Below are 18,382 nucleotides of genomic sequence, written 5' to 3'. Positions count from 1 at the left end.
TTAGAGAGAAATTGTAGAGTGCACTTCAGACTAAAGATATCCAAAATACATAAAAAAGGAATCCCTGAAAAATAAACCGTAAACTTACATATAAGTTAAGAAATTCTTCATGAAATAAAAGAAGAGTTGAATCTACATTTTGGGAAAAAGATAAAAACAAAAATAAGAAAGCATGTCCCTGGGAAAAATAATCCAGAATAGTCAGCACTAAAATAGTCTAGTAAAGTCACTAAACTTCAACTATAAATGAAGAATCCTTTAGTCAGCTAGGCAAATACAAATTCTGTAAATTCTGCAATGCTAGAGACAGAAGGGCAATAGCAATACTCTCCTCAGACAAACTCTACCTTCAGTGTAAGACAAGAGACAAACTCTTTTAAACATGCAGGAATTCAGAAACATTGCTTCCAAGGAACCTTCCTCAGGAATGATTAGAAATGACCTTCAGCCAACCAAGGGATTATTAAAATCACAACAACAAAGGAAACTGTCAACAATGTAAGCCCTGTTAGTAGATCCTCACCCAGTGGAGCCTTCAGAGGATCTCAGTTCCGGACAGCTTGACTGCATCCTCATGACAAAGCCTGCTCCAGAACCTCCCAGCTAAACCTCTCCTAGATTCCTAAATCATAGAAACTGATATAACCATTATTTATTAAGTTGCCAAAAGTTAGAGAAACTTGCTGTGCAACAATAGACAACTAAGACAATGCTTTTAAAAACTATTGGATTTGGGCCGGGTGTGGTGGCTCACGCCTGTAATCCCAGCACTTTGGGAGGCCAAAGTGGTCTGATCACTTGAGGTTATCGAGACCAGCCTGGCCAACATGGTAAAACCCCGTCTCCATTAAAAGTACAAAAATTAGCCAGGCATGATGGTGCATGTCTGTAATACCAGCTGCTCCAGAGGCTGAGGCACAAGAATTGCTTTAGCCTGGGAGGCAGAGGTTGCCATGAGCCAAGTTCATGCCACTGCACTCCAGCCTGGGTGATAGAGTGAGACTCTGTCTCAAAACAAAACAAAACAGGCTGGGCGCGGTGGCTCAAGCCTGTAATCCCAGCACTTTGGGAGGCCGAGACAGGCGGATCACGATGTCAGGAGATCGAGACCATCCTGGCTAACAAGGTGAAATACAAAACAAACAAACAAACTAAACAATACAAAACAAACAAATAAACAAACAAAAAACTAGCCGGATCAGGTGGCGGATGCCTGTAGTCCCAGCTGCTCCGGAGGCTGAGGCAGGAGAATGGCATAAACCCGGGAGACGGAGCTTGCAGTGAGCCGAGATCCAGCCACTGCACTCCAGCCTGGGCGACACAGGGAGAAGAAAGTTGTTTTCCACCAGGAAAGAAGCATAGTGAGAAGTGTAGTGAGAAGAGCTTCTAGCGAACCATTTGGGGTTGATATAGGTTCCCTGGATTTCCAGAATTCCCAACACTTGTGCTGGATCCAGGTTTGGAAATTACTAAACGCAAGAGACTGTTGCTGTACTGCTGCTCTGAGGGCAGGATGGTGATAGCAACTCTGGGAATGGCTTATATGCCCAGAGTTTGTCCGGAAAAAGATAAATGGAGATAAAAGGTTTATCGTCAGATAGATGTGGACAAGGTAGGAGAAACACCCAGCCAGGAGATATCTCAGTGCCATTTTCATCATGAGAGACATATGAATGAGCCATAGAACTCGACAGTAAGAATCTACATGCATTAGATAACCACAGCTATGATCTTAGAGAAGAGAGAATATTTGACTCATTAAGAAACTGCAGGAGAGACATTCCCAGCGAATAAGGGATTTCCAAAAACTCAGAAATTTACTCCAAGAAAAAGAGGCAACTTTTAATCTGATGTTGCCAAGATAAAATAATAGCTTCACTCCTTCCCTTTAAGCCATGAAACCATAGTTGGAAGACTGGGAGTTGAGAGCAAAGTACAGACTAAGAAACCCAGGGAAGCAGCTGACCACAGCACTCCTTTCACACCAAGCAGAATAAAACTATGGAAGGGAAAAGCTTTAACATTAGTAAGTTGCAGCATTTTGATTATTACATGGAAACGTAATTAATTAATTAATGGGACCTTGTATTTTATCTAAAGGTTACAAGCTTAAAATTTTAAAAGCTCTGTAATTGTAACCCAGACCTTCAAACCTTGAACTGTTACTGACTGGTAACACTACTACAGTATATTAACTCATGCCTCACCAGTTATATAAGAAACCAGTTTCCAGAACCAAACTGTCATATGGCTGAGCATACCATACTTGTTCTGCCATGGTCTCATCCAGGCTGCCCTGAAGAATATATTTATAAGCATTTTTAGAACAACGAATAAGCCTTGATTGGAATGGAGCTAAAAATTAAGAACCTTAATCTATTTTGTGGACAGTACAATATACTGTTGAATAAAAGCAGCTCTCATTTTTCTTATTTTTATCATAACATCAGTTATTGGTTCTAAAAAACTTGCAATTGTTTAATTACAAAAAACAAAAAAAAATTAAACAAAGATTTGGCAACATTACCTTTGAATATGATACTCTGGATTACAGAGATGTAGTCTTCAGGCTCCTGCTCAGTTGAGATCTCCCATCTGCTTTGAGAGATATTTAATAATTCATAAAGCTGATGTGAACTCATCACTCCACAAAGCAAAGTAACTACACTTTCTGGTGAATGAAGTATCTTTTCCAGAAACTGACATTTCTTTGGATTTAGGTCTTTAAGGAGGCTATTTGATAATATCAAAAGTTTACATTTGTAAGAGGTTAAGTTCAGCAACTCCAAATGCCGAAAAGAGAAATTCTCCAAGCGATATAATAGGATCGCTTCCCTTTGCACAACATGTAAAAATACTTCTGTCAAGTACAGAGCCCATTCCTCAGCATCCTCTTCATATATCATTATGATGTCTTTTGTATTTCCTGAAAAAGAAAAAATATTTTCTTATATTTGCAATGCTATCAGCAGGTTATTATTTTTCAAAAATTTTAATATGCTTACTAGGCAATATATTAAGTTGCTGATACCAGAGAAAAACTATATGAAAGTCCTTCATAGTATTAAAAAACCATAGATTAAAGAAAACTAGAATTCAAAGATAAGTTGATTTAAATTTTAAAAAGAATGATAAGAAAAAGTATAATAAATAAGAAAAGAAGTTGAGAGTCAAAACAGTACCATTACCCAGATAATAAATAAATTAGAAAAAGAAATGAGTAGATTAGACATAGATAATGTTATAGATAATATTTTAACTTCTGGCCCAAAAGAAAAGCTTGATATTTTCATAGTAATTCAAAAAAATAAATAAATAAAGGAGGAGAACAAGGCTAACACAACTGTAGAAAATACGATACATTTAGTTGAGAGTTAAAAACAGAAAAGATTCAGTATAAGGATGATCCAAAAACCTGAAGTAGAAGAGAATAATATACACATTAAAATGTTGCAAAACATATAATTTTTAATAATTTAGAAAATCCTTGTAATAAGAAAGATAAAGGAGCCAGTTTTATGGATCAGTGTGAAACAATCAGGCTCCAACTAAAACTGTTAAAGAAAACAGATCTTGCTGGGCGCGGTGGCTCACAACTGTAATCCCAGCATTTTGGGAGGCTGAGGCGGGCGGATCATGAGGTCAGGATATCGAGACTATCCTGGCTAACACAGTGAAACCCCTTCTCTACTAAAAAGACAAAAAATTAGCCGAGCGTGGTGGTGGGCACCTGTAGTCCCAACTACTTGGGAGGCTGAGACAGGAGAATGGCTTGAACCCGGGAGGTGGAGCTTGCAGTGAGCGGAGATCGTGACACTGCACTCCAGCCTAGGCAACAGAGCTAGACTCTGTCTCAAGAAAAAAAAAAAAAGAAAAGAAAAGAAATCTTGATTACATTGTCCTTGACTTAATGATAATTATAAAATTTCTTCACATATCCAGGAAGGAAAACCAAGTCACCACGATAAGAAAAATGTGAGGTTGGTGTTGATTTCTTCAGAGCAATTTCCAGATAAATTATAGGAAAATTTTTATAAAACTAATTTTTACAGTATATTCATACTATAAAATATTGCATAACAATGAAAAAGAATGTAACAATGCCACATGCAACATGGATGAATCTAGAGACATAACATTGAGTGAAATAAGAAAGGGTATATATTGCATAATTGTATTTATATAAAGTTCCAAAGCAGAAAACTTGATTCACGGTGATACAGATCCGAATATTTTAGGGCAGAATTAACAAATTAAAGTAGGCATGAGAGAGCCTACTGGAGTTCTGGATATGGTCTATATTTTGATCTAGGTGGTAGAGATTTATGGAGATATACATACATGTAACATATATATATGTAAATTCACTCATCTACATATCTTAGATATAAGTTATACTGCAATAAACCTGTAAAAGCTAGATGACTTGGGGAGGGAAAGCTATAGGAAATAAGTAAAGCATTTGTAACATTATCACATGTATTTGAAAAATTAGAGAAAATATGCTAATAATGGAGGTTTGACAGGTCTTATAGGGCATTTACAAAAAGAATTAAAGAGAGGTACATTTCAATATTTTGCACAAAAAACAAAAAAATGAAGTAAATATTAACTCCAGAAAAAAGCCCCAAAATTTACAAAAGTAAGCAGGATAATTATAGACTATTTGGATCAATAGTGTGCATGTGTTTATAGTTATAATAATGTAAAAACTAATTAATGACAAGTTGAGATTTAAATATTATGGAGAATAAGGGAAGAGTAAGACAAACAAAAGTATAAAAATATCTATCTTATTTTTTTTATCTACAGGAAGACAATAGATAATAGCTAAAATTAGTAAATCAAGAAATCGTAATATAAATGTATCTTTTTGAAATATGCAAAAGAATAAAAAAAGAAACTTTGAAAAAATTATGGCTTTTAAGGTTCTTAGAAGGGTGGAATGGTATTTGGGGAAAGAGAAAGTAAAGCACTGTCTATTTTCACTATGTTTTATCATTGTTTTACATGAAAGTGTAACTGTAATCGAAATTTAAATAATAGAGGAAAATCCAGCCAAAAAATAGCAGAACTAAAGTAAAGTAAAAGGAAATGAAAGCAAGTTTGGAAAAAGAATAGGGTGAGTTGAATACATGTACATATAGAACAACAACTAAATGCTGAGGGCATTATGATTGCACTACAAAATGCACATGTTAACTTCATGAAATAAAAGTGATTACACAGCAGGAAAAACTGAGCATTTGGAGAGGAGAAAGTAAAACATACCTCATCTTCAATAGAATGTAATCCTTTAACACTGCCTAAATTTGAAACATTAATTTAAAATAATGACTTCATTCAATATTTCTGTATCATCATTTTTCCCTAGACAATAATAAATAATCTAAAAAGCACTCAAAGAAATTTTTATCTTAAAATTAATATATCATTAGTTTTACTTTAAATTAACTTTATATTTAAAGATAGCATGTAAAGTCTAATCTCATTTTTAATAAAATAGTACCTCCATGACTATTTACCTAAAATAATTCTATCATTAGCAACAATTGTTTAAGAGAGAGAGGACTTTGAGAGATACATGACTTTCTTTTTCTTCACTCTTCCATATTGCTTATATTTTTATAATAACCTTATTTTACAAAATACAATCATTTTTAAATATCAGTTTTTACAGTATTATCAAGAGTACAAAGAATGAAACACCAAACTCTTGTCATCTTCTTCCTCTGAAAACAGAGCATGTATTTTCTATACCACTGATGTGGCAATGAAAACCATAATGATTCTGAGATCTTTTGTATTTTATTAAATTATTGAGTTTATGTATTTCTGTCTTTTCTCATGATATAAATATTATCTCTGAGGGCAGATAAATAAAGCTATTTTGCAATCCAATTCCTACACAATGCCACGCACAATTTCTTGAACAGATATTCAACAATTTTTTTACATATTTATGTATGCAAGTGAGAAAAAATCTGACAGAAAACATATGGGAATCACGTGTAAGTTGTATATGAATCATCAATATAGTTCTGTAATTCTGTGTGTAGTAGTGTAGTATCTCACCCAGCCTGCATGCTAAATAAATAAATAGTTTAACAGGAATAATATGCCATAATTCAGTATTTTTATGTTTGAGGAATGGTAGAAGGAGGGTTTTCTTCATATTGCATATAGCCAGAATAAGTTGTTCTACAGTTATAAAAATAATAGGAGTATAAATAAAATTAATAATAATTAAAATTATCAAGCACTTAAAATAAATTAGGTCTCTATGTGTTTCACATATGCTGTTTCATTTAATTCTCACAATTACACTACTAAGTTAAGTATTAATGTTATCCTCATTTTACAGATGGGAAAACTGAAGTGGTATTAGAATCAGGACTCCAATGCGGGCAGTCTGCCCTGCCCTATCCCCTATACTTTTAACTTCTAACAGCAAAGGACACAATAATATTATTTAAAAGATTACGGTAGATTATTTGCAGGGATATGAGTTAGATTAGTCAATATCAAGCAGCCTGTGGGGTATTCTTAACTATGCACAGTATGTGAAGGCTTACTGGGAGTCTGGTTTCCTACCAAGGAGAAAGAGGAAACAGAACATATCATGCACTCCAAGAGTAGAGTAATCTATGAAGAATTTACAGAATTGACTTTTTGACTCTATAATTTAAATCAAGAAAATTGTAGAATGAGCTATGAGTATATGTTAACGTAAAGAATTAATACTCCCATGTTATTTGGCTGGGTATCACAATTGGCAGACAGCTATATGAAATCAAAACTAGAAACAATCATAACCTGTCTTTCAAAGCCCAAGAAAATGGCACAGGTAGTCTTTCTCAATACTCTAGATGCATTTTTACTTATGTTGAAAATTGAGCCTTTTTATTTGACGTATATTTTCTCAATATCCTCATTTGACATCAAATATCATTCCTTTCTTCTCTACAGATGAAGTCATTTCAGTATTTCAATCTTTGGTTTTCTCAATTATTATTCACTGAGGCTTTCTATGTACCAGGCATGTTGCTAAGCAGTTAACATGTATAACCTCATTTAATCCTCACTGAACTGCACGGAGTTGGTCCTGTTAGTCTTATTTTACTGATGTTCTCATTGAGGCTCAGAGGGCCTAAGTTATTTATCAGAGCCACAAAGATAGTTGTTGATCTTTATGCTGACTTTCTTTCTTTTCATGCGAAACTAAGTTGTGTTGAAATATAAAAGTTAATAAAAACTCTTTTAATAAGCCATGGTTTTCTTTCCCTTTTTCTAGAAAAAAAGTTTGTACCTGAATAATATCTAGGCCCACAGACCCCAAAATAGTTCTTTATAAATTCTCAAAAGTAGCCCAGTGGCCTTGCACTGTACTTCATTTTATACACTTGAATTAAATCAACCCTAAGTAATTCTCCCCATTTAAGGAGGGTTACTGTCATTAAGATTGGTCAACTTTTATAGGCTTTGCAATGAAACAATAGATGATAAACTTGAAACACAGAAATATATAATTTCCATTCCTGGAAAGCTTCATCATAATAAAAAGACAATACTATTGAAGATGGAATCAAGATCTGCAAATAAATTATTTTAAATGTACATCTTACAGTCTTGCATCATAAAGTGACAGCATTATATAATGGTTCAGTAGGAACAAAATACAGCCATATTAATTTTTATAAATTTACCATATTCTTTCAGATTCAATAATGCCTTATTTATCTTAAATATTCTATAACAAATGTTCAAACCTGAAAGAAATATTTATCAATAATTTATATCAATAATTGCTTTTCCACCAAAACCAGGTTACATTACATATTACCAAAAGAATGAGACTAAACATATATTAAAATTCTTCTTATTCCATATGCACAGCTTCAAATGGCAGATTTTCTTCTTTTTGAATAAGAGCCAATCTCATACCCATGTTTTGATTGTGCATAATGGAAAAAGATTGCATAATGCATCCTTTCAATATTACATTTTTCTAACTGGTAACCAAACGGCAGAATAAAAGAAAGCAGAAAATTACAAAAACAAAAATGAGTTTCAGCCATAATGGATTCAGCAGTAACAACAAGAACATTAATCTTAATATAATCACACACACAACATATATCATTACTTAAATTACACAGTAAGTATAACTCAATTGAGTTTACATTCCAACTTTGTACTGTTATTTCTAGTACAACATGGGAACAAAACTGGGGATTTTTCAAAGGTTTGAATGTAGTGAAACACACCATAACTAATATTTCTCCTCTGGGAAAGTGGCTAATTCCACTTATTCATAGTGGGACATTCACATATGAAGCGTTTCCTGTATAATCTGTATAAATCTGTGTAGTGGGCGCTGTGAATGCACATCTCATATCTTCCTGGACCACCAGCTACTGCTTAGTGGTCAGTTATTAAGCATATTGACCACTTCTGACCTCTGCTTTACTGCCTGAGGACTTTCTCTGCTGCTAAGAGTACTTCCTCAGTTTGTGCACCTGCCTAGCAGCTCATTAGTTCCAGGGATTTAGTGCACCAAAAATAGGGGGACAACCTCAGGCAGTGAGGATCAGAAGTAAATGTGTAAATAACTCAGCTTATCCAACCTGCAATGGGGCAATTCTGAGGTTTGTTTTACACAGTAATCAGAAAGTCCCCATGGTATTGAATTGTAACTCCTCACTGTGTTATTCTGCTTATTAATACACACATTGTCTTTTCTCCGTTTCTTATCTTTCTCCATTCTCTCACTAGAGCTTCATGGGCTCATCATCAAATACCTGTACTCAAGTCCATTTTTCCAAATCTTCTACAGGAGTCTTCTTCTATACACTTACATTATTGAATTTAGTTCGTTCTTTCAAATGCAGGAAGGTACTAATACATAATTTTAAGATCATGCTTTTCAGCTATGGTGAAGAACAACCAGCAAAAAATTTTATGCAAATTCAGAATTTTCCACTTTCTTCTTCTAAGATGCAAACAGATACTTTTATGTCTCATACAGCAACCATGGAAGGGGTTTTTTTTTCTATATAAAAAAGCATGGCACTAATTGTTACAGTATTATTTTGTGAAGTCTTCCTAACCCTGGATATATAAACTGAAAATGTTCTAACCCCATCTCTAATCACTTTTTATGTCTAGTTGGGCCATTCATAAAATTGAATAAAACACAAGTACCTAATAGGGTTGTTGAAAGTACTAACTGAAAAAAATCATACAATGTGCTTATCACATGGCAAGGACAATAGAAGTCAGGAAATATTAGATCTTACCAGTAAGACTGTCTACCTCTGAAAGCAGGAAGGCCATACTCAAAAGTTTCCCAAAAACCACAATAATAAGGTTTACAAAGGTAAATATATATATATGCATAAAATAAGTGATTATTTCCTAAGTTTCTATATTGTCTATATTATTTATATACATTGGAATGGGAATTAAAAGAAAATTTTTTGAAAATATATTTTTTATCAAGATATAGATATCATGGTTGAGAACATCTTGCACCTTTTGATAATTTGTATTAAAAGAAGAGAAAATGTGAGTGACGATTTGGGAAAGTTACTGTGTTAGAAATGGCTTTTAGGAAGCAATTGCAGCAAATACAAAAAAATGACAAATAGGGTCTAATTAAACTAAACAGCTTCTGCACCACAAAAGAAACTAACAACAGAGTACAAACACAACCATAAAGACACATGCACATAAATGTTCCCCACAGCACAATTTATAATAGCAAAGACATGGAATCAACCTAAATACCATCAATGATAGACTGGATAAAGAAAATGTGGTGGCCAGATGCGGTGGCTCATGTCTGTAATCCCAGAACTTTGGGAGGCCGAGGCGGGCAGATCACGAGGTCAGGAGATTGAGACCAGCCTGGCTAACATGGTGAAACCCCGCCTCTACTAAAAATACAAAAAATTAGCGGGGCGTGGTGGCGGGCGCCTGTAGTCCCATCTACTCAGGAGGCTGAGGCAGGAGAATGACATGAACCTGGGAGGCAGAGCTTGAAGTGAGGGGAGATTGCGCCACTGCACTCCAGCCTGGGCGACAGAGCGGGACTCTGTCTCAAAAAAAAAAAAAAAAAAAAAAAGTATTCATTCCAAGACAGCACTGACCATAAGACCACCCATTATTTTGTTTCTTTAAGAAGAGAATGCTGTGATCAAAAACTATAATGTACCACAAATTTAAAGATAAATTTTAACTTTAGAGCATTTGAATAACAAATTGTCAGAATCAATAAAATATGGTAACTTTAGAGAATTTGAATAATAAAATAAATTGTTAGAAGCAGTGAAATATGGTAACATTACTATCTCATACAGTCTCTTAAGTGCCTTTTTGTTGTTGTTGTTGTTGTTGACGAGGTCTCACTAAGGCTGGAGTGCAGTGGCATCATCTTGGGGCTCACTGCAACTTCCACCTCCCAGGCTCAAGCGATCCTCCCACCTCAGCCTCCTGAGTAGCTGGGACCTACTCACCATCATGCCAGGTTAAATTTTTTTTGTATTTTTTTAATGGTGGAGACAAGGTTTCACCATGTTGATCAGACTGGTCTCGAACTTCTGGGCTCAAGTGAACAACCCACCTAGGCCTCCCAAAGTGCTGGGATTACAGGCATGAGCCACCACGCCTTGCCAAGTGCTTCTCATTTCTCCAATTCAACATCAAGAATGATCTCCTCAGAATCTTATTATTTTCTATGATTCCCCCAGACTGATTTCTTTCCTGGAGGCTGGCCCTTATGGATTACATCATCCAGGCTTCCATGCCTACCTTGATTGAAAGCACCATCAGAATATCAGATGAGAAGAAAGAATAATAGGGTTTTTTATTGGCCTTCCACCCACTCCTCCATTTTAGTTTGGACAGTGGCTGCTTTCTTGTGTGGCCATTTTTCTATGACTTTTTTTTCATGGATCCAGTTTTCATGCAATTCCAATAACCATCTTCCTTTCCCTTATCTCATTAGTGTAGTAAATTTTTGCTGTTAGTTTGAATGCTTCACTATCCCTCCTCAATTCAAAAAATCAAGCAAACAAACAAACAAACAAAAAACCCCAAACCAGACATACACCATATACAAAAGTCAGCTCATGATGGATTAAAGACTTAAATGTAAAACCCAAAGCTAAAAAAAAACCCTGGAAGACAACCTAGGCAATTCCATCCTAGACATAGAAATGGGCAAAGACTTCATGACAAAGACAGCAAAAGCAATCGCAACAAAAGTGAAAATTGACAAATGGAATCTAATTAAACAAGAGCTTCTGAACAGCAAAAGAAAGTATCAACAGTGAACAGACAACCTACAGAATGGGAGAAAAATTTTGCCAACTACGCATCTGACAAAGGTCAAATATCGAGCACCTATAAGGAACTTAAACACATTTCCAAGAGAAAAAAGCAAACAACCCCATTAAAAAGTGGGCAAAGGACATGAACAGACACTTTCAAAAGAAGGCATACATGTGGCCAACAATCACATGAAAAAAAGCTCAATATCACTGATCATTAGAGAAATGCAAATCAAAAGCCCAATGAGATACCATCTCATGTCAGTTAGAAGGGCTATTAATAAAAAGCCAAAAAATAACAGATGCTGGTGAGGTTATGGAGAAAATAGAAAACTTATGCACTGTTGGTGGGAGTGTAAATTAGTTCAACCATTGTAGAATGCAGTATGGCAATTCCTCAAAGACCTAAAGACAGAAATACCATTTGACCCACCCAGAGGAATATAAGTCACTTTACCATAAAGACACATGCACATGAATGTTCACTGCAGCACAATTCACAATAGCAAAGAGATGGAGTCAACTTAAGTGCCCATCAATGATGGATTGGCTAAAGAGAATGTGGTACATATACACCATGGAATACCATGCAACCATAAAAAGAATGAGATAATGTCTTGTGGGAACGTGAATGAAGCTGGAGGCTATTATTCTCAGCAAACTAATGCAGGAACAGAAAACCAAATACCACATGTTCTCACTTATAAGTGGGAGCTAAATGATAAGAATTTATGAACACAAAAAAGGAAACAACAGCCACTGGGGTATGCTTGAAGGTGGAGGGTGGGAGGAGGGAGAGGAGCAGAAAAGGTAACTATTGGGTACTGGGCTTAATTTCTGCGTGATGAAATAATCTGTACAACAGACCCCCGTGACATGAGTTTACCTATGTAACAAACCATCATATGTAGCCTCTAACCTAAAATAAAAGTTAAAAAAAAGAACATTTTTTAAAACTTCACTTGAGACAATTGCCTTACAAGTAATGTCAACTTTTCCTAGTACAGACGCCAACATCCCTCACTGCTTGCCTCTTGAATCAGTAACTAGAGTTAGAGCCCACAAAAAGGGAAGGGGAGAAAATTCCACAAAAAAACGATTTAATATTCAGAAATTGTTCGTGGATATTGCCAATATATATCAGCATGAGTTTGGAAAGTATGTACGGAATGAATTTTAAGGGTTATTAGACTGAGAAAGATGAATCAGAAGATTGGATCTGACTGAATGTATCAATATGGTTGTATTTTAACAGCATTCAGGATTTAATGTATTATCTCAAGTACCTGTGGTAGTATTAACAGCCTATTAGAATGGTTAATTAAAACTTGGATTCCATGGTGGCCTACAGTCAATGAGGCTGCAATGCCAGAATTTCCCTGCTGTGACATAGAGGAGGGGTCAGTAGACAAACTTTCTGTAAACGGCTAGATAGTAAATACTTTAGCCTTTGCGGCACACTTGGAATCTCCTTTTCCTTCTTCTCCTCCTTATCCTTCTCCTCTTCTTTTCTATAACTTTAAACGTGTAAAAACCATTCTTAGCTCACAGGTGATACACAAACAGGACACCAGCTGGATTTCGTCTACTGACTATCATTTGCTGACCTCTACTCTAGAGTGTTCTGATGTTCCCTTTGCTAGCATTAAGAAATATATTCATGAAAAGTGCTGTGATGTCTGTCTTCTGTAGCATAGACACAATGATTAGGTTTAGACCTTTGAACTGAACTTTTGATGTCAATGGAGAATAATGAAGTCTGAGTTGGTAGAGAACAAATGGTAACACTCAATCATTAGAGACAATATAAATAATAAAAGTGTTTTTCACTGCAGGTATTCTGGTGGTATCTAATTCATCTGACGGTCCTTAGGAATGAAATATATAGTGTACATATTTGTAATACAGATTACAAATGTAATGTAAACCTAAAATATATAGCCTATGAAGGTTCTATATCATCTTTATAAACAAAACAATTCTCATTTGGGGTGCAAAAACGTACTTAAGTTGCTATAATGGAAATTCACAGACTGCTCCCTAGTTTATAGACTTAGATGACTTTGACTGAAGGGAACTCAGGTCCCTCTGAAAAAGGGATTTTCTATGATGCTAAACATGGATATCATAAATCTTCCTCCAAGCCTTCGTCAGAGTGACCTGAAGGCACGTGTACTAGGGAAAAAATAATACTCAGAATACTCAGGAATATCTTCTAGCAATTATTAGTTACTGGTCTTAACTGATAAAAAAATTCCCAAAGACTGAAAATACCACCATGGCATTTTTTGGGAATTTATAGAAGTCAGGTGTAATAGTAAATGACATTTTGCCTTGAGTATATGATAATGATTCCAATGGGCCCATGTGAGTACCACAGAGGTATCCCTGTGGGTATTTTTTAAGCCAGAAATGTTTGGTGAAAATGCGTATATATAGCAAATGTCAGAATCCTAACAGAGAATGAGGACTATTATGGTAGGAAACGCAAAATACATGTATCTGAAACTGTCAAATCCCATCCTCACAGTAAACTAAAAAAAAACCCAAAAATACAGTAATCTTTCTTGATCCATGGAGAATACCTTCCAAGACCCCCAGCGGATCCCAAAACTACAGATAGCATAGAACTCTATATATACTAAGCTTTTTTGCTATACATGTATGTCTATGATAAAATTTAATTTATAAATTAGGCATGGTAAGAGCATAGCAACAAAAATTATTTAAAAAATAGAACAACTGTAACAGTATATTATAGTAAAAGTTATGTGAATGTGGTTTCTCTTTATCTTCCTTTCAAAATATGTTACTATTTTTGGACCATGGTTGACCATGGATAACTAAAACCACAGGAAGCAAAACCACAGAGAAGGGGGACTATTGTACTACATTCCTGAAGGAATTACAGATTATTGCCACCAACAAAGACTTGGGAGATGAAGATACAATGGTGGTTATTTCTTCACAACTCTGCTTTACTCTCTAGTTTGCCAGTACAAAAGCCAAAGGGTCTTGTAAAATAACTGCTGATTTTCATAAACATAACCAAGTATTGATATTAACTGCTATTCCACAGATGATATATTCACTGCAGCAAATCAACTAGCCTATGTAAACTATAAACAGATATTTATCAAGTCATTTTCTTTATAATTGCAATGAATAAAGATAATAATCAGTTGGCAGTCACTTGGTAGAAACAGCAGCAACCTTTCACTGACTTACCTCAAGGCTATGCCCCATGTCATAATAACATCTGTATAAATACTGACCATATATATATGCCATACAGTACATAATTTTATATGTAAAATATAAAATTGATGAAATAAACTTGCTCATAGCAAAAGAGCAAATGTTCTAGTTGTCATAATATGATACATTTGTGTCAGAGTGTGAAGGATAAACCATGTTGAAGTTCAGGAACCTAAAATGTCATCAATCCTTCTAGACAGCCATTGGTGTAGCAGGGGTGTCCAATCTTTTGGCTTTCCTGGGCCACACTGGAAGAAGAATTGTCTTGGGCCACACATAAAATACACTAACACTAATGACAGCTGATGAGCTAAAAAAAATTGCAAGAAAAAAGATCTCATAATGTTTTAGGAAAGTTTACGAATCTGTGTTGGGCTACATTCAAAGCCATCCTGGTCAGGTTGGACAAGCTTCCTTTAAGGCGTATCAGGATAGCCCTATATACTGAAAGACAATTTTTTTTATTTCCAACTTTTAAGTTCAGGGGTATGTGTGCAGGATGTGCAGCTTTGTTACACAGGTAAATGTGTGCCATGGTGGTTTGCTGCATAGATCATCCAATCACCCAGGTATTAATCACCCAGCATTCATCAGTTATTCTTCCTGATCCTCTCCCTCCTCCCACCCCTAACCCTCCAACAGGCCTGGTGTGTGTTGTTCCCCTCTATGTGTCCATGTTTTCTCATCATTTAGCTCCCACTTATAAGTGAGAACATTCGGTATTTGGTTTTCTGTTCATGCATTAGTTTGCTAAGGATGATGGCCTTCAGTGCCATTCACATCCCTGCAAAGCACATAATCTCATTACTTTTTATGGCTGCACAGAATTCCATGGTGTATATGGAATTTTCTTTATCCAGTCTATCATTTTCTTTATCCAGTCTATCATTGATGGGCATTTGGGTTTATTTCATAAATTTACTATTGTGAACAGTGCTGCAATGAACATAAAATATGCATGTGTCTTTATAATAGAATAATTGACACTCCTTTGGGTATATAAATTATTGAATCTCACCTTTTGATGGGCCTCTTTGCATTTTGAAGGAAACAAACATATTTGGGCCCATTTACCAGGTAGCCAGCAATAATACCAGTTTTAAGTAGGAGCAAAAAAGGGCTCTACTATACAGTCAGGCTGCAGTGCACACTACACTGTCCTTTGAGCTTTATAACAAAGCTTTATTAAGTTTCTGGCAACTCTCAATAGGAGATCCACAACACATACCCCTGAGATTTTGGAGGAATACCATTCCTTATTCTTCCAATGACTCCTTTCTATTTGAAAATTAACTTGTGAGTTATTATTGGATCCTAATTGAGAATAATGTCTGCTTATATGACACCAAGTGTTTATGTAGTCTAACTGACCATTCATAAACTGGGTGTTATATGATCTACCAAATTATAATTTGGTTGTGAGAAATAATATTCTATTTGAAAATGAGTATGATATATATAAAACCAGACTCAGGCAATTCTGGATGGGAGAAGTAAATGCCATGAGCCTGTAGCTTAAGCTTCTATGACACCAAATCTTACCACTTTACCACTCCTCCCTCAACATACATCTGTAGCCTCATGAGGAATGACTAAACCTGTTAACCGAGAAAAAAAAAAAAAAAAAGAAGAAGCATGGCGTTAGTTTCCAGATCATTCTGAAAAATATGCCAGCAGCAGTCCAAAGTGAATATTACATCCATTTCTACATTACAGCCCCACTCATGGTGAAAGGAAATTCTTCCAGTTGATGTAAGTTCATGTAATATATTTGAGAGTCCACTTTGATTTAGAGAAAAGATGGCTTGAGCTATGGATGAATCTACATTGAACAAAATAAGAAGAAATGGGAAAGGATATATTCATTTCATTTTGGAATTAAATATACAAACTAAATTACTAAACAAGAAAAAATAGCTAGGAAACATGAGCCTATGTCTTTTGTTACACACAAAGGAAAATTAGACTTGAATTCATGTTTCTCAGTTTTCCTTTGTGAGTAATTATACCTGCATAACAAGCCTTTGACCACATCAGTGATCAACGAATGCCCATTGAAAACTTTTAGAGATACAAATGAGGCTGCAATAGGATCAAAGTTTTGTAGGTTTTATATGTTGTAGGAAAACTCATCTTGGAAATTCTTTGTCTTGTGGCAAAGCACTTTCCACAAACACATAAAGTTCATTTCAAGGAAAAACATATAATTACATAAAAGTTAGGGTAGTTAGGGTAGATATTTTGAATGCATGGAACAGAGACATTATTATTGTGCTAAAGGACTAAATTTAAATACTTGTAATGGTCTGTAAAGTATATAAATTTCTAAAAATCCTTCAGAAGTACACTTTTAAAAGTAAATTTTATTTATGTAGATTATACCTTAATATTCTTGACTATAAAAAAAAGTGTGACAAAAATTAGTAAAAATCATAAAATTTGATTAAAAAAAACATTTCTAGAGCTCTGGTAGCAACTCCTTAACAGAGTATTTAAAACATTTAAAATATATTTTAAACTCCAATAATTTTTAAATATCTTTTTTTAACCCTAAAAATGTATAAAGTCAGAACTTGATCCATGTCTTTTACATCTATCAATAATAATTTCAGTACATCTCTGATTTGAAAATAGAATCTTCTTTCAATTACTTAGTAAATGTTGGTGTAATTTAAAAATTAAAGTTATTTCTTAAAGAAATAATTGACATTTTAACCAATAATAAATGCAGATTATAGTACTCAGACCTCAAAACGACATATGTTTAAAAATCCCAGGTGTAATACTTACACTTTTATTTTGTGATAAATTAGTAGTAGTTTCTACTTACTCCTCAATTTTTATATTTCCAGTTTTATTATATCCATATAAAAGACGGCAAATATCCTGGAGGGCCAGGATTCAGAATATGCGTGTAGTCAGTGTCCTAGTTTCTACCTGTAATTGTTTTGTTAAGCTTCTGTAGCATGAAGGCATATGTTCTGACAGCCCCTGACCTATGGTCCAGGGTCTCCTGTGGCTGGGTGGGTATATCTCTCTAATTCTAGGATTTCACATTATAAACTCCACTTTCTCACAGATATAAGCCATGTGAGCCAATTATCAACTTCATCAGTAATAAAGGCAATATTTGATTTCCCCCTTCCCTTATTCTTTGTCATATTTCTTAATACTGCTTAACAACTCAAACACTGAAGAGGGTTATTTATTGTTCAATCCTCACCCCTACACCCAATACATGTCCCTGAACTCTTATGCTGAAAAGTGGCTTTACATTCTATTATATAATAAATGTGGCACATTTCAAAGTACACTGAATTCCATTCAATAGTAATAATATACAAAGTACATTCACATGAATATTATGGTGTGTTTTTATTATGGTGTGTTTTTATACCATTCTTAGTATTACAGTTTTAAGGAAAGAATTTTAACTCAAGTTAATGAAAAAACAAAAATGTTAAACTTGAAAAGCCACAGCTAGAAAGTTTAGGAGACTTGCCCAAGGTCACACTAATAGTAAGTCATTAAGCTGAACTTAAATTCACATCATCTACTGCCAGCTCTACTTCAAGTATCAAACCATACCACAGGCAATATTATTGACAAAATGAAATAAAACTCCAGTCCGTTTCTTGAGGTTCCCAATGGATAAAAGCATACGACCAGTCGATCAGATTAAAAAGAAAGTAACTTTAGTTTCACCAGCAAATCTAATTTTGCTGTCCTAGTTCCGAGAAAAAGAAAACTGTGTTGGCATTTCCCTTGTTTCCTTGTTCTTTCTCTCTCCT

General features: G+C 34.8%; 1 protein-coding gene across 6 annotated transcripts in view; it reads right to left on the bottom strand.

Moving 5' to 3' along the window:
• Positions 1-18,382, bottom strand: part of BANK1 (B cell scaffold protein with ankyrin repeats 1) — a 315,442-nt gene that overhangs the window by 273,875 nt on the left and 23,185 nt on the right. For 5 of the 6 annotated variants that reach the window (XM_045392698.3, XM_074040965.1, XM_005555547.5 and 2 more), the window contains one exon: positions 2,528-2,926. The exons of the other annotated variant lie outside the window; for it this stretch is intronic. In XM_045392698.3, the coding sequence (XP_045248633.2) occupies positions 2,528-2,906 (379 nt within the window). In that variant the 5' untranslated portion in view covers positions 2,907-2,926. The remainder of the gene's footprint in view (positions 1-2,527; positions 2,927-18,382) is intronic. 6 annotated transcript variants of the gene reach the window in all.

This window comes from Macaca fascicularis, chromosome 5, assembly GCF_037993035.2.
Source record: "Macaca fascicularis isolate 582-1 chromosome 5, T2T-MFA8v1.1".
NCBI classification, from domain to species: domain Eukaryota; kingdom Metazoa; phylum Chordata; class Mammalia; order Primates; family Cercopithecidae; genus Macaca; species Macaca fascicularis.
This window is presented reverse-complemented; position numbering and strand designations above follow the sequence as displayed.